Raw genomic sequence first — 23,044 nt, 5'->3', positions numbered from 1 at the left:
AAATATTTATACCTGGTGCCATCCTTTGAAGTGGGGAAATTTTCTAGACTATCCCCACATCTGGTTCTGGAATGTTCTTCCCTTCCCTGCAAAGGTTCAAAGAAGCTTAGGTCAGAAAAGACTAGTGTTAGGCTTCTTTGTGTGTGCTGGAGCCCAATACACATTCTTAATGGTGGAGCCATTAACAGGCCAGGCAGCTGGGTACTCCAAGAAGGCCTTAGATGTTTTGGGGCAGGACAATGCCAAATTTCAAAAAGTGGCGCTTTCAAAATGGTTATATAAAATCAGACTTTACCATTAAAGAAGATTTTAAATGACAATTAATTTGAGTCCAAACATGGCGTTTCTACCTCTCCCCAATCAAAGGTTAACACTTATTAAATGTAATAAGGAAATCTGATGGGAGAGATAAGCCATAGAGTAGTGAATAATGAATATAAGAGTTTTTCACTAATAGGACCAGTAAGGCTTAAACCAACATGTCTTCTTTTTAAAAACAAGGTACCCTGCCCTATTGGCGGTTTAGCACCTACTTTAGGGGTGACTATAAGTATTGAAAAGGAGGTTGGTTATAGGCCAGGCTAAAAGTTTATTTTGCCGGGTCAAAATGGCAGTTTTAAACTGCACTACAGGAAGCAATGGTAGGCCTGAGATATGTTTTAAAGGGCTTCTTTAGTAGGCGGCACAATGAGTGATGCAGGCCTATAAGTAACATTAATTTACAAGTCCAGGGTACATGCAGTATCATGTATTAGGGACTTATAAGTAAAGCAAAATGAGGAAATCAAGTGTAGGCCAATTTTACCATGTTTAAAGGGGTGCGAGCACAAGCACTTTAGCACTGGTCTGCAGTGGTAAAGTGCACAGTGTCCTAATGCCAACAAAAAAGAATTTCAGAAAACTGGAGAGGAGAGAGCAAAAAGCTTGGGGGAAGACCAAACCAATGATTTCATGTCTAACACACTGTCATGAGGGCAGGGGCAGCAATGTTTCTAAATTCATGTTTACAAATGATCACTTTTTTGTTATAAATGCCTCTCAGTGCAAAGATATAATATAATATACCAAGATTAAATGCTTTAGCTTGTTAAATACATTTTCTTGAATTCTGAAGACAAGTTATTATATTCTAATAAAACCTGTTGAATGACTTACATTTCTGAAATTTTAAAGGCTCAGCATTGCATGAGTTTCCTGTTAATTTGTTAGCTCACCCATCTCTACTAGAAGTCTGCTCACTGAGGAGTGCTTATATTCTTGAACAGGAAATAGTGTGATTTAGAAAATGTAAAACTTTAAACTAGTCATTCTCAGATATCGCACCTCAAATTTGGAGCTTATCCTTCCTGCTATGGAGACAAAACCCTTTTTTTGTTTTATAAAATAACTTAGATGCCTGCTTTTTAAAACATGCCTTAAGTTGCATTGCCCTTTGCGGGAAATGTCCCTACTTATGCACAGCCAATGATATGCAGTTCATAAAGTTGATCTAAACAAAATTACAAAGAGTTAAAATCAAAGATTTATTTGTAAAAGTTGTCCGGTGACATATACTTATTTTATTCGTGAGGTAGTCACGTGATTTAAAGTATCCATTAAAGGGGTATTCTGTGATACACACATCTAGATGAAAACCCCAATGCATTTCGGGTAGGTCAACTACCCTTCGTCAGGGAGAGTGTTCCTAAGAAAAGAACAAAAATAGGCGGAATTCAAGCGACCTGTTGTCTCGAAGTGTGAATATCTTAGTATATGAAATGTGGACAAATGAATCAACCGTGTTCATGCTTTGTTGAACCGGTGCTTGAGACTCGTGAAGGGAAGGGTGTGCGTACAGATAAAATTTTTAGGTGCACTGTTAGAAAAAACGTGCTGGTTAAGTCGTGCAAAAGATAGTTATGTGATTGGCAGCGTGTCAGAAAAACGTGCAACGGTGAAAGGTTAACTGTCAAAATCACAGTGTCTCTAAAAGAAAAAGTGCACGTGTGGTGTGATGAAACGTAAAAAGAATATGATCGGTCACGATAGAAGAAAGGAATCGTGAAAAAGCTCAAGTATACCAGAACTCTGAAAAAAGTATGCCGGCAACACGACAATTATAACAAAATATCACGCAAATGTTTAAGTACACGTATTACAGAGTACAAAGTGCTAATACCTTGATGTTACGGATGTGAGTCCAAACAATGTCTCCCGTGGTTAATCCAAACGGATTGTGTCTGTGACCACCCACTATATCGTGGATACTAGAAAGTGAAGAAGGTATTGTAGGAAAGCATGGAGCCGCCATATCTAGAAAACTATGCGGCCACATTGTAGCAGGTTAAAAATAACGGACCCAGTGTATTTGTTCAATAATAGAATGCCATTCAACAGTGTAAGTACACAAAAGAACACAGAATATGTATTCAGAAATAATGAGGAAATGAGAGTGAAAGAAAGGGGGAAAAATTAATAAATGATAGACACAATATAAATAACCAAAAAAGGGAGGGCTGAAAATGAAATATGGTTCAAAAGAAAGACAAACGACAACGAGTAAAAATGAAAAATGAAGATGCGTAGCAGTTGAAAGTGCAAAACAAGATGTGAAACAATTAAATAGGAAAATTAGAGGTGTTGGAACAACAGTGGTGGAAGGGTATCTGAGAACAGTACAAAGGTCACACATGTCGTTCATAGGAAACAACTAAATTCAATGCGATCATTGAGTCCATGAGGCACCAGTGACATCATTTTTTTGATCCAGAAAGTCTCTCTTTTGAAGTAGGAATTTTCGATTGTCTCTTCCTTCTTTGATAGCTACAACTTCGCATACTAATAATCACAATTGGCTGATATTGTGGTTATGTTTAATGAAATGTGAAGCCACAACCGATTTTAGGTTTATGTTGCTCTTATGTTCATGGAGTCTGGTTTTGATTTTTCTCTCAGTTTTGCCAATGTTTACCAGACCACACGGACATTTATGAAGATATACGAGATTTTTTTAATCACAATGTGGCTGTGGTATATAGTTTGATATTATAGCCATGCATTGGGTGATGGGTGATATTGCCCCTGATGATGTTGTTGCAGTTACCACAATTGTGGCAAGGTACAGTGCCTTTGAATGTCCCAGTGGATCCATCATGTTGCGTGGTCTAAGGAGTTCCATGAGGTTCTTACTTCTCTCATAGGCAAACCGAGGTCTGTCAGACAAAATGTTTCTGAAATCAGGTTATACTTGGAGCATGGGCCAATGCTTTAGAATTTTTTTTTTAAACTGATGCTTTCAGTTGAAAATTTCATGACCATTACCACTCTGGATTTCTCTTCAATGCGATTCTTGGTGATCAGCAGTTGAGATCGATAGGTTGTTGAAATTCAATCAGTAGCTTCGGATATGATTTCTTTGGGATATCCCCGTTTGTAAAAACGATTCGCCATCTGTAGGATGTTAGTTGAGAGATGTTCTGGATCTGAGATAATTCTTTTAATTCTCAGTAATTGAGAATATGGTAAATGTGCTTTAAGAGCAGGTTGATGGAAACTGCTGAAATGTAGTAAATTATTTCGGTCAGTATCTTTCCTGTATAAAGAGGTTTTTATGTTGTTGTTCTTGATGTAAACCAGGGCGTCCAAGTAGTTTATCTGGGAGTTATGGATGTTACATTTCAGCAGTTTCCATCAACCTGCTCTTAAAGCACATTTACCATATTCTCAATTACTGAGAATTAAAAGAATTATCTCAGATCCAGAACATCTCTCAACTAACATCCTACAGATGGCGAATCGTTTTTACAAACGGGGATATCCCAAAGAAATCATATCCGAAGCTACTGATTGAATTTCAACAACCTATCGATCTCAACTGCTGATCACCAAGAATCGCATTGAAGAGAAATCCAGAGTGGTAATGGTCATGAAATTTTCAACTGAAAGCATCAGTTTAAAAAAAAAATTCTAAAGCATTGGCCCATGCTCCAAGTATAACCTGATTTCAGAAACATTTTGTCTGACAGACCTCGGTTTGCCTATGAGAGAAGTAAGAACCTCATGGAACTCCTTAGACCACGCAACATGATGGATCCACTGGGACATTCAAAGGCACTGTACCTTGCCACAATTGTGGTAACTGCAACAACATCATCAGGGGCAATATCACCCATCACCCAATGCATGGCTATAATATCAAACTATATACCACAGCCACATTGTGATTAAAAAAATCTCGTATATCTTCATAAATGTCCGTGTGGTCTGGTAAACATTGGCAAAACTGAGAGAAAAATCAAAACCAGACTCCATGAACATAAGAGCAACATAAACCTAAAATCGGTTGTGGCTTCACATTTCATTAAACATAACCACAATATCAGCCAATTGTGATTATTAGTATGCGAAGTTGTAGCTATCAAAGAAGGAAGAGACAATCGAAAATTCCTACTTCAAAAGAGAGACTTTCTGGATCAAAAAAATGATGTCACTGGTGCCTCATGGACTCAATGATCGCATTGAATTTAGTTGTTTCCTATGAACGACATGTGTGACCTTTGTACTGTTCTCAGATACCCTTCCACCACTGTTGTTCCAACACCTCTAATTTTCCTATTTAATTGTTTCACATCTTGTTTTGCACTTTCAACTGCTACGGATCTTCATTATTCATTTTTACTCGTTGTCATTTGTCTTTCTTTTGAACCATATTTCATTTCAGCTCTCCCTTCTTTGGTTATTTACATTGTGTCTATTGTTTATTAATTTTCCCCCTTTCTTTCACTCTCATTTCCTCATTATTTCTGAATACATATTCTGTGTTCTTTTGTGTACTTACACTGTTGAATGGCGTTCTATTATTGAACAAATACACTGGGTCCGTTCTTTTTAACCTGCTACAATGTGGCCGCATAGTTTTCTAGATATCGCGGCTCCATGCTTTCCTACAATACCTTCTTCACTTTCTAGTATCCACGATATAGTGGGTGGTCACAGACACAATCCGTTTGGATTAACCACGGGAGACATTTTTTGGACTCACATCCGTAACATGAAGGTATTAGCACTTTGTACTCTGTAATACATGTACTTAACATTTGCGCGATATTTTGTTATAATTGTCGTGTTACCGGCATACTTTTTTCAGAGTTCTGGTATACTTGGGCTTTTTCACGATTCCTTTCTTCTATCGTGACCGATAATATTCTTTTTACGTTTCATCACACCCCACGTGCACTTTTTCTTTTAAAGACACCGTGATTTTGACAGTTAACCTTTCACCGTCGCACATTTTTCTGACACGCTGCTAATCACATAACTATCTTTTGCACGACTTAACTACCACGTTTTTTCTAACAGTGCACCTAAAAATGTTATCTGTACGCACACCCTTCACGAGTCTCAAGCACCGGTTCAACACAGCATGAACACGGTTGATTCATTTGTCCACATTTCATTCACTAAGATATTCACACTTAAAGATAACAGGTCGCTTGAATTCCGCCTATTTCTGTTCTTTTCTTAGGAACACTCTCCCTGACGAAGGGTAGTTGACCTACCCGAAATGCATTGGGGTTCTCATCTAGATGTGTGTATCACAGAATGACCCTTTAATAGATACTTTAAATCATGTGTCCACCTCATGAATAAAATGAGTATATGTCACCGGACAACTTATACAAATAAATCTTTGATTTGAACTCTTTGAAATTTTGTTTAGATCTACTTTATGAACTGCAAAAAACTGCATATCATTGTCTGTGCATAAAGGAGGGACATTTCCCGCAAAGGGCAATGCAACTTCAGTTATATTACTACGCCTTGGTTTAGAGGACAATACCTCCAAGCACGCCTACGAAATTAATTAACTGATCAACATTGACCAATCGATTAAATCGGTGTGCGTGATTCATTAAAACTGATGCTTTTTTAAACATCACATCAAACTTTTGACCTCCTATGAAATCATTTTCATGGGCTGAAGATGCAGACCAGAACCCGAAAAAACTCACAAAGTGTGCAAATGAAGATATCTTACTGATTCCCTTTTGAGTATGTATTTCTTTTTCACTAAGGAATCTTATTTTACTCTTCTAGATTTCCTTTATAAAATCATTGAAACATGCAATTTGAGTGGCAGCAGTTAGTAAAGCTATACTGTGGCAATATCATAGTATCAGAGGTTTGTACTACAGTAACAAAAAGGGGAATTAACGCTAAGTTAGTTCACTTGTAAAAAATAATATATATTTGTGTCATTCATTTTCAGTGGTGTGCATAACAAACATATATATGTATATCTCAAAAGTGCACTGTGTTTGTCTCAAAGTCATTCAGCTGTGTAATGCAGATTTTAGTTAGAGGCAGCAGTTTATCATTCCTAATCAGGTCCAGAAACAATATGCCTGGTAAATACATGCACCAAAAGCTTACCTCTTCTTCAGAAATATTTTTACCAACAGCAGCCTCCAAGAAACAGGTTATTTCTTCTAGAACCCCAAGCCATTCCGTCAATGTCCAAAAAGTGCCATAATCCTGGAATCTGGGGTGTGCACGACCACATATACCATCAATAATCTTGTGAAAAAACTGAAAGCATATTGAAATGTAAAAATATTGTCAGAGCTTGCAAACACTAGATTTGGATTTAGTGAGAGAAACACAGTAATTGTGGGAAAACTAAAATAAAACTGTCTCTTTGTATCAGATATCTATAGAATCACGAATTTATACAGCCATGATGTTTAGCCCCCATCCCCCCCCCCTCCCCCACAGGATTAACCCCTAGGCTCCTGGGACTCCAGTGCCGAGCCTCTTTTGATCTTTCATACATGCCTGCTTAGGCTTTCATAACTTTTTTCCACAAAAGGTATCCCAGTCAAATTTGCAACCTTTTTTTCAAATATTTTGCTGATACTGAAGGTCCCCAGGGTTTATAGATTACCCTAGACGTAATAGAGAAACTTGCCAAAACAGGACCAGTCTTTTTGAAAAAATGGGTGAAAAGGGTAGTGCATTTTTCTATGTGGTAGTCATTTTCCTAATTTCTATGGCTTCAATCTACTTGCAGTTTGTGGTGGAAACAAGTGTGAAACCCGTAGGGGATCCCGGAAAGCTATGCTTATCTGAAAAGTTGGCAAAATTCTGTATTCAGCAAGGAGTCATCTGTGCGGACCCCACAAGGTTTGGCCAAATAAACTAATGGCTGATATAAAAAAATAATGGAAATGAGTAGAAAAATTAGCCAAGTAAAAGATCTGTCACAATTGCCGATTTACAAAAGCAATAAAATGATACGTCTGATAGACCCTTCTGGTTGCAGGGATATATAGGGTTTGTAAGTTCTAAAAACATGCAATACCGCAATATCAGAGCCAGCAACTGAGCTGCAGCGTATAAGGATTTGTTTCCATTGGTTCAGCAATTCATATAGTAAAACGTAAATGAAAGAAAATTGGGTATGAAGGAAATCTATGCATTTTACAAATGTGCACAAGATACTGAGTTTAGGAACAGTGGTCATTTGTACACCTCTGAGTTTGAGGTTACCCATACCATCATGTGATTCACAGAGGGTTTTGCCAAATATCTTCTTTCTTGGGCATTAGCTTACATTTGGCAGCCAAAAATGCAGAGAAATCAAATCGGTAATAACAAATGTTCTAACACTTCTGTGTTCCCATATGTCTCCTGACAAAATACCTCACTTGTGAGACTGGGCCTAGCGCCTTTGACACAAAGTTTTTCAAAACGTGACCTGGAGACATCACATTTCGCAGAGCACAAGCAACACTTTTTTTTTTACAATGTGGGTAGGTGCAGAATTCAGGCCCTAACACAACCACCACCAAGGATAACCTACAAACACAGACATTTCTGAAATCTAGATGCCCGGGGGGGGAAGTTCTGGATGGGATGCCTTGCATGGATGCCCCTAATTTTTCTCACCCACAATGACCTCCTAACCTTACAAAAACAAGCCATTCCTACCGCCCAGCTTTCTCACACTTTTCTAAATAACAATTCCTGGTTAACTTTATGTGGTTTTATCAAAGGGTGACTCCTCTGTGTGGCTGATGAGGTAACGCTACGCAACGTTACGCGACGCAACAGCAAACGACGATGAAGGAAGAAGACGGACGCGTATACGGGCGTTTGGCGTTCCGCGGTAAAGTTGTAAAAGTTACCGCTCATCCCGTTTACCGCCTTTGAAAGGCAGTCATCCTAAAGGCATCTTAAGGGCAGAAAAAGCGGGAAAAGACGGTGAAACTATCTCGAGGGGTAGCAGCAAAAGTATAGGCTGGTAATGCCGGTACTGCGAAGGAGCAACCCGAAGGAGCAACCCGAGTGTATGTCCCCAGTGCGTGCACTGAAACCTCCGTTTGGGGACTCGGCGGATGCAGAGGAGGGCGCTGGGGGCTCTGGTAAGCAGTAAGCAGAAAGTGGTAAGCAGAAAGTGGTGGCAGTGACGGCCACACCCGGGGTTAATGGCAAAGTGATTCACTCCCGGGAAACACGCCTCCACAAGGGGGGCAAGGAGGTCTGAGCAGATTTAGAATAAGACCTCTGCTAGCATAAAGCAATATATAGAAATATTTAGTCCACGGAAAGCCAGTGCAAGAAAGAAGTTCCACTGTCAGCCAGTCAGCACACAGGGGAGGTAAGTGTTTAAGTGTTTTTTAAATATTAAAAAGTATTACAATGGATTTATTTAGAATTTAGACCTAGTTTGAGCATAGAAAGCTCAGGCGGAGTAAGTGGAAGTGTGCATTAACGGTCTATATTGACTTTTGTCACTTGGGGCTGAAGAACAGAGACCTGTGTGGTGTAAGGAGGTAGAGCCAACTGCTTGAGAGTTTAATTAGATTTTGTTGGCAAATCCTATGAAATAGACGGATCCTTTAAACAACACAGGATATATAAAGAGGTTCTAATTGGAATGGCGCCAAGGAAGGCAAAGTCAAGAAAAACATGTAAAAATGTAGCAGAACAAATTGATGAACTTGAGGTATCAACAATTGAAGAAGGGCTAGAAGGGGCGCCTGTGAAAAACCCAGTAGGTAATGATAAAAGGGAGGGGAGGAAAATTACAAAGAAACCCGCCGTAGTTAATAAAACAAAAGGATGTGGGAAGGAAAGCGGTCTGGTGTCCAAATCTATAAAGAATTTTGTGGGGAAGCATTTTAAGAGGACACTTACACCGGGAAAAGGTCAAAGCCCAGCAAGAAATAAGGAGGCTTGCTAGCGTGCAACCAAGATGGCCGCGTAGGTGCGAGGCTCCCGAGGACCTCCGCGACCTCCTGCATTAATCCTGACTATATCCTGTCCTAGATGAGGGGACTGTGTTTGTGAGCCCGAGCTGAGGTGACACCCGTTTTCCGTTTCCAAATCGGACCTCGGACACCGATTGAGGTTTGCGGCCTTCTCCACGCCGGCCCCCCGGATTGGAGTAGTGGGGCGATCCGGAGACAAAGTGAACAACAGCGGCGGGCAAGGCTGGGCGACTCGCGTACCCCGCACTTTCACTTTCGCTTTTGCGCCCTCCTTGCTGACGGGCGAGGTAGGGTTGCGGGGCGGTGTGCGGTGGTGTGGCCTTGCCCGGGTGCCCGGCCGACCCGCCGTCTGTGATTCGGCCTGCGGACCTGTGGTCGCCCCCCCCCCGGAGCCCGTGAACTGGTTTGTCGGCCCTTTCGAGGAGATTGGCACGATTTGGGGACTGCAACCATGTCCACAAAGCAAGATGGCGACCGGGCAAAGGTGAAATCGACCCGCCGTGGCACGGCCCATCAGTCCAACAACATGGACCGCTACACCCTCCAGAAGGGATCTCCTGAGGCACCGCGTACGTCCCCTGCGGGCCCGACTGATGCTCCTGCTCTGCCCGCGGATCTGACCCTCCGAGACGTCATGGGCGCCATCGCCGAGATGAAGGCCTCGGTGGACCAGCGCTTTGACACTCTGGCGCAGAAGATAGACTCGGTCCTCGTGGATGTGGGCCTGGTAAGGGCCGATTTGTCCAAAACGAATGATCGGGTCGACTCTTTGGCCCACACTACCTCGGGCCTCACTACGGACGTGGCGGCCCTCCAAAAGGAGGTGCGCCGGCTTGGCCAGGCGAGCGCCCTGATGGATCGTCGACTGGAGGATTCCGAGGGTCGGGCCCGGAGGAACAATGTCCGCATTATTGGGGTGCCGGAGGGACGAGAGGAGGAGGCGGCGGATCTGTTTGTGGAGGACTTGATTCTCACCCATCTCCAGCCCCGGGGGCTGAGTAAACTCTTTGCGGTGGAACGTGCCCACAGGGTCCCCGGAGGAAGACCTAAGGCCGGAGCCCCGCCGAGGCCTCTCATTGCCCGGATTTTCAATTTTCGGGACAGGGACGCTATCCTGCAGACTTCTAGGCTACAAGGACCGGTCAGACTCGACAACATGGACGTCAATTTCTACCCTGATTTTACTCCGGCGGTCCAAAAGCAGAGACTGAGTTTTCTCGGAGTTAAACGTCGCCTACGGGACCTGAACCTTAAGTACGCAATGCTTTTTCCAGCTAAGCTGAGGGTAGAGGTGGATGGCCGCACGCACTTTTTTGATCGTCCCGAGGCGGCCGGGGACTGGTTGGACACTTTGCCCGGGGATCGGGGTCAGGGGGGTGGGGGGGGTGCGGTTGGTGGGGAGGGCCCGCCGGATCAGGACTGAGGGACAAATAGTAGGCCTTGCTCGGGACAATATTATTGTTATCATTGACTGCTCGTGTATGTTCCCCTCCTGTGGAGGTCGTGCGGGGTTCCTTGGGGGCTTTCCCTCCTCCTCTGGGGGACTAGTTAGTTTTTTCATCTATGGGGCGACAGGCACACTGCACTTTGGGGGGGCTGTCTGGGCTCATGCAGGGGTGCAGGGAGGGGGGAGTTCTGTTGGGACGGGTGGGTTGGGGTGGGGTGTTGTTCGTTTTTACCGCAAGGCAAACCCTTTACTGTGTTGGTGTTTTTGAGGTGCTCTTGGGGGGACAAATGATGGCTTCTGTATGTGATGGGGGGTAGGGACTTGACTCTGTTGTCGTGGAACGTTAATGGACTGGGGGATAGGATTAAGCGAGGTGTGGTCCTGCAGTATCTGAAACGAATTTCTCCAGATGTGGTCTTTCTGCAGGAGACACACCTTATTGGTAATTCCTTTTATGCCATGAATCGGCGGGGCTATCGCTTGGTGGCCCACTCGGGCTTCACGTCAGGCTCGCGGGGGGTGGGCATCATGGTTAAGAACTCGCTCCCGCTGGAAATAGATGAGGTGCGCCATGATGAGAGGGGACGCTACACGGTCTTGGTGGGGAGAATGGAGGGCAAAGTAGTCGTTTTTTTATCAGTGTACGTCCCACCGGGGTTACAATCTACCACTTTTGCGGACCTGGGGCGCCTCCTCCTTGACCTCCCGGGGGGGCTTCTGGTGGTTGGGGGAGACTTCAATGCGGTGGCTTCTGGGACTATGGATCGTTACCCCCCTAGGGACCTCCCCCGGGCACAGGCGTGGCTGCCCGGCCTCTTAGATACATTGGGATTGGTAGATTGCTGGCGACTAAAACATCCCGCGCAGCTGCAGTACACCTTTCATTCGGGTGCCCATGGTAGCCTCTCGCGGCTTGATCATGTCCTTGTCCCTGCGGCCTATGCTGGGAGAGTGGGAGAGGTGCGCCATCTGGCGCGGGGTATTTCAGATCACTCCCCGCTCCTGTTGCATTTTGATGTCTTCCCGAGGGGGGAGGGTAGGGTAGCCCCAATCAATGCATGGTACCTGCGCGACCCCACTATTCGTGCCGACTTGATTAAATCCTTGCAGCGGTATTTTGAGGAGAATGTGGGGTCTGTCCCTTCGGCTATCTCCCAGTGGGAAGCCTTCAAGACAGTTCTTAGAGGGGAGGCCCTCTCCTCTATCTCCCATGCCCGGAGGCGCGAACAGGAGGAGGTGACCCAGGTGGAAGCCGAAATTACTGAACTAGAGGGTGACCTGGGGAGTGGGGTGACGGATGCCACACTACATGTTCTACACCTTAAGCAGGCGGCCTATAGGGCCCTCGTCACGGAGGCGGCCAGGGGCCTCAGTAGAGAGCAACAGGGGCGACTGTATGATGTGGGTGATAAGGCTGGTAAATTGATTGCGTGGTTGGATAAAAAGGAGAGAGCGAATCGTGTGGTCCCGCTGATCGAGAGAATGGATGGTGTACGTGTCACCGAGCCAGAAGACATTGTCTCCTGCTTCGCGGATTATTTCCGCGAGGTGTATTCCCCGGTTTCTCCCTGCTCGGAGGAGGATTCCCATGCCCTGCTTCGGGACATCGCGCTGCCCTCCCTTTCGGTGGAGGACAGGGAGTCGTTGGAGGCTGCTCCCACCTCGGATGAAATTGCCCTTGCCATACGCTCGGTCGCATCTGGCAAGGCCATGGGCCCAAACGGCATACCTATCGAGCTGTATAAGCTGCGACCGGATGTGCTGGCACCCCACCTTCGCGCGATGTTCCTGGCGGCCCACTCGCGGGGCTCCCTCCCGCCGGACCAGCGTCTGGCTACAATCGTAGTGATCCACAAGGAGGGGAGACCCCGAGAACGGGTCACATCCTATAGGCCTATCTCGCTCTTGAATGCGGAGCCCAAAATCCTCGCCAAGGTGCTCGCCAACCGGCTGGTCGGCGTGGTGGCCGATCTGGTCCACCAAGACCAGTCCGGCTTTATACCCCATCGCAACACGGCCCTTAATCTGCGGCGCCTGCACGGGGTGCTCGCGCGTGTTCCGTTTGTGCGGGAGCCGGCCATCTTGGCGTCCCTAGACGCCACCATGGCGTTTGATACACTCGAGTGGCCATACATTTGGGCGATGCTGGCGAAATTTGGATTTGGACCGGGATTCATCAGCTGGGTCAAATTGTTGTATTCGGGCCCATTGGCGCAGGTGGTGGTGAATGGACGAGTCTCGGCCCCATTCGCGCTGGGACGAGGCACGCGACAGGGTTGCCCCTTGTCGCCTCTCCTGTTTGCACTGGCCTTGGAACCCCTGGCGGAGTGGCTGCGGTGGCACCCTTCCATCCGTGGTCTCCGTTGGACCCCCGAGTATGAGGACCGTGTGTCCCTATACGCTGACGATATCCTTTTGTACCTCGCCTCCCCGCGTAAATCACTGATTGTCCTGGTTGATGTTTTGCGCTCATTCGGCCGCAACTCAGGCCTTGTCATCAACTGGGCTAAATCATGTGTGTATGTGCTTTCCGGGGAGGCTCCCGTCCTCCCGCGGGACTGTCCGATCCAGATTGCCTCTCAGGGGTTCCGGTACCTGGGTATCTATATCACTCTGGACCCGGAGGCCCGCTACGAGCGGAATTTGCTTCCCCCCCTCCAGCGCTTGAAGGAGGACGTCGCGCGTTGGCGGCGCCTGCCGCTTTCGCCGCTTGGCCGGGCGGCATTGTTTAAGATGATGTCGTTGCCACGCTTCCTGTACGCTCTCCAGAACACTATGGACTTGGTCCCGGCGCGCTACTTCCGTGAGGTGGAGAGTCTACAGCGTCGCTTGTTCTGGGACGGGAGGCCGCGTATTGCCTTGGCGAAGTTGACGCTCCCGTGGTACGACGGGGGGGTTGCCCTCCCGGATATTAAACGGTATTACTGGGCCTCCCAGCTAGCTGCAATTAATCATGGCCTTTACGGGCCCGCCTTGAACCCGGCATTTGAAATGGACAAGATGCTCCTGCCTGGTGGCGACTACAATCGAGCGCTCTACTCTGGCGCGCCCGACCCCCGCCTGACGGGACCTACGCGTGTCATGGTGCGAGTATGGCACGCGGCTAACGCAGCTATGGGGTGGAAGGACCGTTTGACCCGGGCGTCACCGCTGTATGCGTCCGAGAGGTTGGGCTCCCTGTGGACCTCGAAGGGCTTCGAGAAGTGGGACATGATCGGCATCAGTACAGTGGGGGACCTCTGGACGAGGGGGGGATTTAAAACATTCTAGATGCTGCAGACGGAGTTTCAGCTGCAGGGCAGCGAATACTTTCGGTACCTGCAGGTCCGCCACGCACTGGGCTCCGTCTTCCCAGACGTCGCCTCCATTCCGGAGTCATCCCCCCTGGAGGATAGAGTGCTGGATGGCCATGTTCCGGACAGCACGATCTCCCTCATATACAAAAAACTGATTAATGATCGCTCGGGCTTGCTGACTGGCCTCCGCGAGGCCTGGGTTGCCGATGGGCTGGAGTTGGACGACGAGGACTGGATTTCCGCGGTGGCCTCTCCGAAGGAGGTGGCCATACCGGCTCGCCTTCGCTTCGTCCAGCTAAAGATCCTCCACCGAGTTTACATGACGGGGCCAAGGCTTCTGCGTATGGGCTATGACGAGGATGGGCTGTGTAAGCGTGGGTGTGGTGCTTTGGCGACTTTTTTGCATATTCTGTGGGAATGCCCGAAGGTGGAGCGATTCTGGCGTGGTGTGCATGAGGTCCTGCGAGTGGTTACGCGTGTCGCGCTGTTGACTGAAGCGAGGAGATGCTTGCTGAATGTGTGGGAACCAACTGACTACTCGGTTCCGCAGACACGATGGGTGACTCTGGGATATATGATAGCTAAGCGTGACATCGCGCAGCTGTGGGGGTCCCAGAGGCCCCCGGCGGTGTCGGCCTGGAAAGAACACATGGATTGGTGCATGTTCCGAGAAAAGGTGGTGTACGTGGCGAGAGGTAAGCCTGGGTGAAAGTTTGGGGCCCCTGGAACGCCTACCGCGGGGGTATTTGTGAGCCACCACTGCTGCCGGCTGCCTCGCCAGCTCCGTCCCCCTAGTTGACCCCCTCCCCCGGCCCCGGGCACAGGGTCCCCCAGTCCCTGCTCTCTTCCCGTTCCCCTCTTTAGATTCTTGTGGATGGTTGGGGTCCCCCACTTACGGAGCACGTGCTGTCACTTCGGATTGCGGGTTGCCTTGCGGGTGTGGTTTTTTTGTGTTGTTGTGTTCTTATAAAATGAAACCGTATTGCGGGCTCGAAGTTATGTGGCCCACGTCGTTGATACCTCCTGATTTACCTCTCGGCAACGCCAAGAGCCTTTTTTGTATGTATGTCATATGCTCCTGTCACTCTAGCGGCCGGCCGGAAGGTTGTAGGCCCATACTTGTATATATTTGAAGATTGCAATAAACGGTTTCAAACAAAAAAAAAAAAAAGGAAAAGAAATAAGGAGGCTTCAAGGGAAGAGGCGATAATGGAGATTGCTGATTCCTCCCTCATACAGAGCGATCTAAGCCACATTGTTCCTCCCCTGGAGCCAAGATTGTCATCTTCGCCGCGGATTTTTTCATCATTGGGGGCTGAGAATGAGACATCGTTAGAGAACAAGTCGCAAGATGTAGGGGACTGTATTGATTTGTCAAACTCTGTGTTTGAAAGAAGTGCAGACCATGTGGGAACCAAAGCTCCAAGCTTATAGACTCTGTAAACGAAATGCTACAGCATGGCACGCTGGGCCCTGATATTACGACATCATCCTCTGCTTCTATGTTGGACATTATGTTAATGCTGCAAAAAATGTTACAAGGGCTGCTAGAAGTCTCTGTATTAAATAATACTCTGTTAAATAATCATGAAATACAGTTTAAAAGAATGATAGAGGAGTTACAGGGGATATGGGGGCAGATGCCAACAATGGTTAGACCAGTACCCGACCCCTTAATAGATGGCAGCACAGAAGGGAACACAGGGGCTACTGCAGAGGGTAGAACTCAGCCGGATGTATATACCTCCAGATGGCCAATGCTGGTAAAGAGGCGGGGGAACCTCTTTTGGCCAAAATACCAGACCCTTAGACACTCTCATAAAAGACCTTCTCATATACATAGAAGAAAGAAGGTACTAAATAAAGAGAAGGGCAAGGAACTGCAGACTAGGGAACAAACTTATGGAAATAGAACGCTGCTAGGGAATAAAAGGGGAAGAAACCGTATAGAGAGACAACTTGGGTCTGTAGGAGTAGATGTTGAAGCAGAAAGGAGAGAGGTTCTGCGAAAATGCTCCCGTAAACCCTGTAGAGAGGTTAAGAGCTTAAAAATTAATGGTAATACGCTAGCTAGGCAAGATTCTTCTAGAAATTTAGTAAGTAGAACAAACACACCAGTGTGGGATTGGGACTCCAAAGTTTCCTCAGAAAATAAGAACAAAATGTGGATTTATTTTAAACCCGCTGATTAAGAGATGGGGAGGAAGAAACAAAGGAAGATTGTCCCTTTAAATCGTTTCCAACTCTTATTTTCCTTTGCAAAATGACCAAGTCTAAAAGAAATTGGTACAAAAGACCTGAGACAGGTAGGGTTCAGTAGTAAAAATAAAGGTGTAGAATACACAAAAGTCCAAGTCTATTCAGGTCTGGTTAAGGCAGCTATTCGGAAAGCTGAGAAGGAGATTTTAAAAGAGGGTATAAAGATAATCCCGGAAGTAGAAAAGGGGAATCAGTGAGAGAGAGACTTTATGAGTTTCCATGCAGGGTTGGGGGCAAGGCAGGTAAAGTTAGTAGCAGGGGGGCGAGGTGAGAAAGAAAATATTACCATAGCAGTAGAAAACCGGGAGTCCAATAAAAGCTGGGACACTTGGTGCTCAGATAATAGTATTCTAACTACTTCTCCAAGGGGCCTGAATGAATCAAGGTGACTTAGTGAAATCGATTAGGACACCGAGTTGCCGCATAGTCTGAGAATAATATCATGGAACATAAACGGGTTGGGAGGACAAAAAGGTGGACAATTTAAATCAAGTCTCAAAGTACGTTGATATTATTTGTCTGCAGGAGACATGGCTATGCGGCAACACCCCAGTAGTTGAAGGGTTCGTTCAAATACATAAACCAGACAGAAAAATACTCATTTCAACCAGGATAGTGAAAGAGGTAAAGTTAATTAGCACATTATGTAATTGGGTGCTGGGTTGTAATGTATCCCATTTGGACATTGAAGGGAAGGTGGAGAATCTGATTATTATAAAATGTATATATCCAATGGAGCTTTCAAAAAGAATATGATACAGAAATGGGGCACTTTAAAAAGGATATAGTTAATTTAAATGAAATGTATAGAACAGATGAAATGGTGATAATAAAGGGCGATTTTAATCACAAACTAAATTATGAAAAGTTAGATTACTGGTTTGAGGAAATTTTGAGCTCTTATAATATAGGATCAGCAAAATTTCCCAAGTGTGTAACTAATAACCAGGACGAAGCATTAGGGAAGTTCCTGGGATCTATGGGTTTAATATGCTTAAATGGTAGACTGGACCCAGACAGCCCAGCCACACAGACCTTTAGAGTAGGTAGTCAACAGTGCCCTATAGATTATATTTTTGTCCAGGCTTGGAACTATGAATTGGTAAAAAAGTTCTGGATAATTAAGCATAAGGATACCGACCATAATGCTTTATATTGCGAATATTTAAGGAGAGTGATAAGCCCATGTGAGAGAGTGATCCCCCAAAATGTGGAATATCCCAAGCGCCTTACTACAAAATTGACGGAAGAATATGTGAAGAAATTAGCAAACTTTCAACAAAACTTAACGAAGGACAGCGCTGTACAGGCTGTTCACTGCCTCAGAGTGCATTTAAACGATAAGAAACAGGGTAAGGTAAAAATACAAAATAGCCAAGGAAGGCAACCAAGGTGGTTTAATCTTGCCTGTAGGAACAAAAAAAGGGCCATTCGGAAAATAGAGCGGAGCCAGAGAAAATGTTATGAAGTTGGGAATTTAGAGATTCTGCTCAACTTGAATAAAGAATACAAATCCTTAGTAAAGAAGCAGAAAAGGATTTTTCCGGAAAAATGTTGGGAAAACCTCCTAGAAACAATTGAAACTAAAAATATAAAAGGGTTCTGGAGGTTGATACAGGACGCCGCAGGAAGGACTCCGGGAAATATGAGCTGTGTGGTGGAAGAGGCAGCATGGGTAAATTACTTAGGAAATTTATATAAAGCAAATAAGGACTTGGAAATAAATAAGGAAAAATCCATCTGGACAGTACCCGTAGATGAGTTAAAACGAGCCTTTAATATAGAAAAAGTAAAAGAAACAATCAAGAAGCTGAATTTATCTTGTGCAGCTGGACCTGATAATCTCCCAGTCATAAAAATTAAAACTCAAATAGATTGGTGGGCAGGATTCCTATCCCATTGGTTTATGGCCATTTTAGATTCAGGTTATATTCCAAAAACCTGGAGAGGGTCAATAATTAGACCACTACATAAAAAGGGCGATAGGAAGGATCCAATGAACTACAGGTTAATTAACTTATTGGACATTGGAGAAAAGGTATTTTCAAAAATAATCCTTGGTAGATTAAAGGAATGGGTAGAACGGCGGTCGATAGTCCCAATAGAACAGGGAGGTTTTAAGGAAGGGCATTCGACTATTGACGCTTTGCCTTGTCGGCTGTGGCGCGAAAGTCCATGGAGCAGCAGGGCAAGCTGTATTGCTGTTTCGTGGACTTTCGCGCAGCATTTGATTTGGTGGATAGGGAGTGTTTGTGGGAGACCATGAATAATTATGAGGTTCCACCAGATCTCTTGATGGTGATTCAGGAGCTACACAGCCATAATTGGGCACAAGTAATTAAAGATACATCTGGCGGCCTAACACCAGAAATAGCAATAAATAATGGACTTAGGCAAGGTTGTGTTTTAGCTCCACTTCTGTTTGCCATATTCCTAGCAGATCTGCCCGGTACTCTGGGTTCTGCGAGAGGCGCAAGCCCGAAAGTAAACGTAAGGCACCTGTCCTGTTTACTGTATGCCGACGATCTAGTAATATTGGACCACACTGAGGTGGGTCTACAAAGAAAGCTGAATATTTTCAGCGCCTATTGTACAGCAAAACGACTAACAGTAAACAAGGACAAAACAAAGATTCTGTGCTTCGGGAAGAGGAATACGAAGTGTAATTGTTATCTGGGTCAAACCAAACTAGATATTGTAAATGAATATAAATATATTGGAATATGGTTTACAAATTCTATGAAGTGGGGTATGCACCTTGAGGCACAGAAAATAAAAGCACAGCTGGCGTATGCGGGTTGAAAAGATTCAATCAAAGTTATGGTGATATGTCCCATAAACCTCTATTGACGGCCTATAAAGCAATGATTCCCCCACAACTCCAATATGGTTCAGAAATTTTCTGTATCGATGGTAAAAGCTCCTGGGACAAAGAGGACGGGAAATGCCTAAAATCTTTATTGTCCCTGCCAAGCGCAGCAATGATTCAAGCTATTAGACTGGAAGCAGGGCTGATAGCATGGAATATTCAGGTGCAACAATGTCTACTCAGATTTTGGAATCGCTTGGGTCATGAGGAGGTCACAAAGGTATCTCAATGGCGTATGAAAGAGATCCAAGTTAGTGAGTTAAAATGGGCTAAAACCACAAGAAGCAAACTTCAAACTATCTGTGACCACCTGAAGGTGAAAATATATCCGAAGACATTACAAATCAATGTAACAAAGAGTGTACTCAAGATGCAAGGAAAAGAATTGTCAAGAGAAATAGACCGGGAGTATTTGAGTAAGAAAGATTCTGTAAAATTTATGAGCAAAAGTTGGGAGAAAGATATAAGCTATCCCTATTTAGATATATTACAAAATCAATGGTTAAGAAGGGAAGTCTTAAAAATAAGAATTGGAATAAATTCAGCTGTTACAAATAGTGCAATAAAATCAGGCCTAATGCAACCCGATGGTAAATGTATGTGTAAGATGGGGATGAAATGTAACATTTTACACATTTTATTGGATTGTCGAAAAGGTTTACATTTACGTAAATTATTTCTTCGCCCGCTCTTTTTAAAGTATGATGTAAAGGTGCGCTTGCAAGCATGGGAGCTTCTTGGGGATATGGAAATTTTAGATACTGCGATAGCCATTGGGAAATATATGCAGGGTGTACATAAGTTTCCAAATTCATTAGAGGCTTAAGCACAGAAAAGCGTATCGCTATATAAAATTAAATATTACTGTTTTTAAAATTTTAGGTATGAAGTTTTAAGGTTTATATGATGTTTTTATTGTTGGGAATAAGAATTTTTAATGTGTGTACTCTTTTAAATACTATTGTATGATTTGTAGTTTAAAGATTTAGGGCCATATGTAGGTAAATTACATTTACCGATTCTTAAATACTGAATTTTACCGATTCGGTATTTATGAATCGGTAAATGTAATGTAGGTAAATAATTACCGATTCGGTATATGTCGGTATTTTAGAATCGGTATTTACCGATTCGGTAATGGCAACTGGCTTCCCATTCATTCCTATGGGCCTGGAGGCCCATAGGAATGAATGGGAAGCCAGTTGCTATTACCATTTTGGTAAATACCGAATCGGTAATGGGGGAGGCATCATCATGGGTGGCAGGGTGTCACATTGACACCCTGTTGTACCCCTGATTCGTTCATGTGTGCACATGTGGCGCACATACATGCCCTAAGGGCATGTATGTCTGCCACATTGCACACTTCAAATGGAAAAAAAATGCTTTTTTACAGGTATTCGTCATTTACCATCAACTTTTAGTTGGTGGTAAATAACGAATCCCCACACCAACGACACACTCCCCCTACATATCATTTCAGGATTCGGTATTTACCGAATCGGTAAAATTACCGATTCGGTAAATTACCGAATCCTGAAATATGCCCCCTACATACCAAAAGCCTAAATACCGGTCGGTAACGGGATATTTACCGAAAATCGGCCGTTACCGACCGGTATTAGGCTTCCTACATATGGCCTTTAATGGTCTAAATAAACTTTATGGTTGAAGTGGTGTAATGTAATTGTTATTAAAAACTTACATGCAATGAAGTAACTACTAAAGTAGTGCCTACGATATGGGCTCTCTCAATGTTGCACAGTGGGGGTGAACCTTTGACTCTTGGTCAACAAGAACCCAAGACCTGCAAAGGGGTCAGATTTGGAAAAACTCATACAAATAATGGGTAGGTGCTACACAAATGCACTTAACACAGCACCGACCAGACAGCGTGAAGTGGCTTTGCCAACTGTTGAGATCCAACAATGCCCTTGACTGGCATGTGTAATATCAAAGTGTCAATTAGCAGAGTCTGGAAAAATGCAGACAAGGTTGTGGAATGGACCTAGAATATGACAGCTCTGACCAATGTTGGCATATGTACTTTTCAACTGTTAAAAGAGGAGTTTAAACTCAGCAAAATAGAATGGAATGGAATTCCCAAGAAGCTCTGCTTCATAGGTTTATTGTTAGCATTTATGTTCCTGCTCAACTGAATTTGCTGACCGGATGCATCTAACCATGTCAATAAAATTAACCAAGACAGTAACACGTTTGATGATGATTCTACAAGGGGTAACTGTGAAAAATGTAAAAATCTATTGATCTTTGGGTCTCACAACAGTGACAGCAATATGCCTGGGAAACTAGCAGGCAAACACTTCACTAAAGATTAACTCCTGGATTGTAGCTATGACGCAATAAACTCTTATAGAAAATATTTTATAAGACAGGTACTCACAAACATTTTATAGAAGCCAAAACGTATAATTTGAAGTTTGACTGAGAGACAACACCGTTCCTGTCCCTGCACGAATATAACCGTCTGTGCTAATGACGTTCTTTTTTCTTAACCAAAAGTAGCCGATTTTTAAAGACTTAAAGACTTAAGTACACTGTGCAGGTAACTACTAAAAATCACTTCTTACTTTGCTTTTGAAGTTCACCCACTGGAAGTTTCGGGACAAATGGAGCTGAATGGTACATTTTTAGACACAATGGGGCAGGAACATTAGCAAAATATGGTGATGACCAGCAAAAATACTTTCGGAATAACTTGTGTTTATAAAGCAGTTTGGTCAGATAGGTTAGTAAACAATGAGGATTAAAAAAGACCAGGTGCTGTGCATTTTCTTGAATACATGTTTTGAGACAATAGTGACAAACTATGCTTCTGGCAACATTTGTAATATTAACAGTAGGAACAAGCTTTGGCAAAGAGGGTAAGTCTTCCTTTAACATGCTTACTCATGAAACAGCACTTGTGCATGCTGTTTGCATCTATTAGCACATTAAAACCAGATCTATTGGCTTTGCTAATGGTGGTTTCATTGTGAATTGGGTGCCTTTGTGCACTAAGACACCAGCAGCCTTCCATCCGTCTTCAGAACACTATTGATGGTGGTATAATAGCTACACCAACGAGGCGAGTAACACTATTGGAATTTTGCCCCTGTAGAATACATGTAATCTAGCAGAAGATGGTGAATCCCCTATGAATGCAGCCCACTTCTAGGCCTCAGCCTCTCAGCACTATGGCTCAACTAAAAGAATACCACAGCTTAGGGAACAGATATGTTTTCATTTGCATGTTCCAGATATGTATGAAGGAAGAGTACTTTGCACGAACAAAATGATATAACTGCGCTTTCAGTGTTTTCAATCTCTATTGTCTGTATTTAAGGTAATTATTCACTTCTCTACTACAGATGACGAAAGTCTCCTTGGTAGTTCATGTAAGGCCAATGTATGCATTTATATATGAATGGATAACTTGTATAAAAGGTGCTCTATAAAAAACAGAAATGTCTCAAGGCACTTTATGGCATGTTTCTACTGCCACCACCCCAGCTGTGTGCAGTAGGTTTGACATGCAGTAGATGTTGGCTGCGTGGTAGGTAGGGCTGCCCTACCTACCACATAGCCAAAATCGACTGCATGTCAAACCTACGGCACACAGCTGGGGTGGTGGCTGTAGGTTGTTCATTGTAGATGGCCTCGTATGTAGTGTGGATTGGCTGCATGATGGTTTGGGTGCAGAGCACAACCTCAGGAAAGACCATGCAGGCAACCTCTGCTGCTCATGGCAGAGTCCATGAGCAGTGGAGTTTGGCTGCACTAGAGATTGGAATACATTCAATATTGTTTTTGGTTAAAAGAAAAAAGCCTCAAGGGAGTTCAGGCCAGTGTTAGACCTCAAATATGTCAACTCTTACATTCCCCATGTGAGATTCAAAATGATGACACTAAAGGAGAATCT

The 23,044-nt window shown here is 44.3% G+C and overlaps 1 protein-coding gene across 2 annotated transcripts in view; it reads right to left on the bottom strand.

The window, feature by feature from the left end:
• Nucleotides 1-23,044, bottom strand: part of COMMD8 (COMM domain containing 8) — a 116,291-nt gene that overhangs the window by 76,975 nt on the left and 16,272 nt on the right. For both annotated transcript variants that reach the window (XM_085642157.1, XM_085642156.1), the window contains one exon: nucleotides 6,412-6,567. In XM_085642157.1, coding sequence (XP_085498283.1) covers nucleotides 6,412-6,567 — 156 coding nt within the window. The remainder of the gene's footprint in view (nucleotides 1-6,411; nucleotides 6,568-23,044) is intronic.

This window comes from Triturus cristatus, chromosome 2_2, assembly GCF_964204655.1.
Source record: "Triturus cristatus chromosome 2_2, aTriCri1.1, whole genome shotgun sequence".
Classification (NCBI taxonomy): domain Eukaryota; kingdom Metazoa; phylum Chordata; class Amphibia; order Caudata; family Salamandridae; genus Triturus; species Triturus cristatus.
This window is presented reverse-complemented; position numbering and strand designations above follow the sequence as displayed.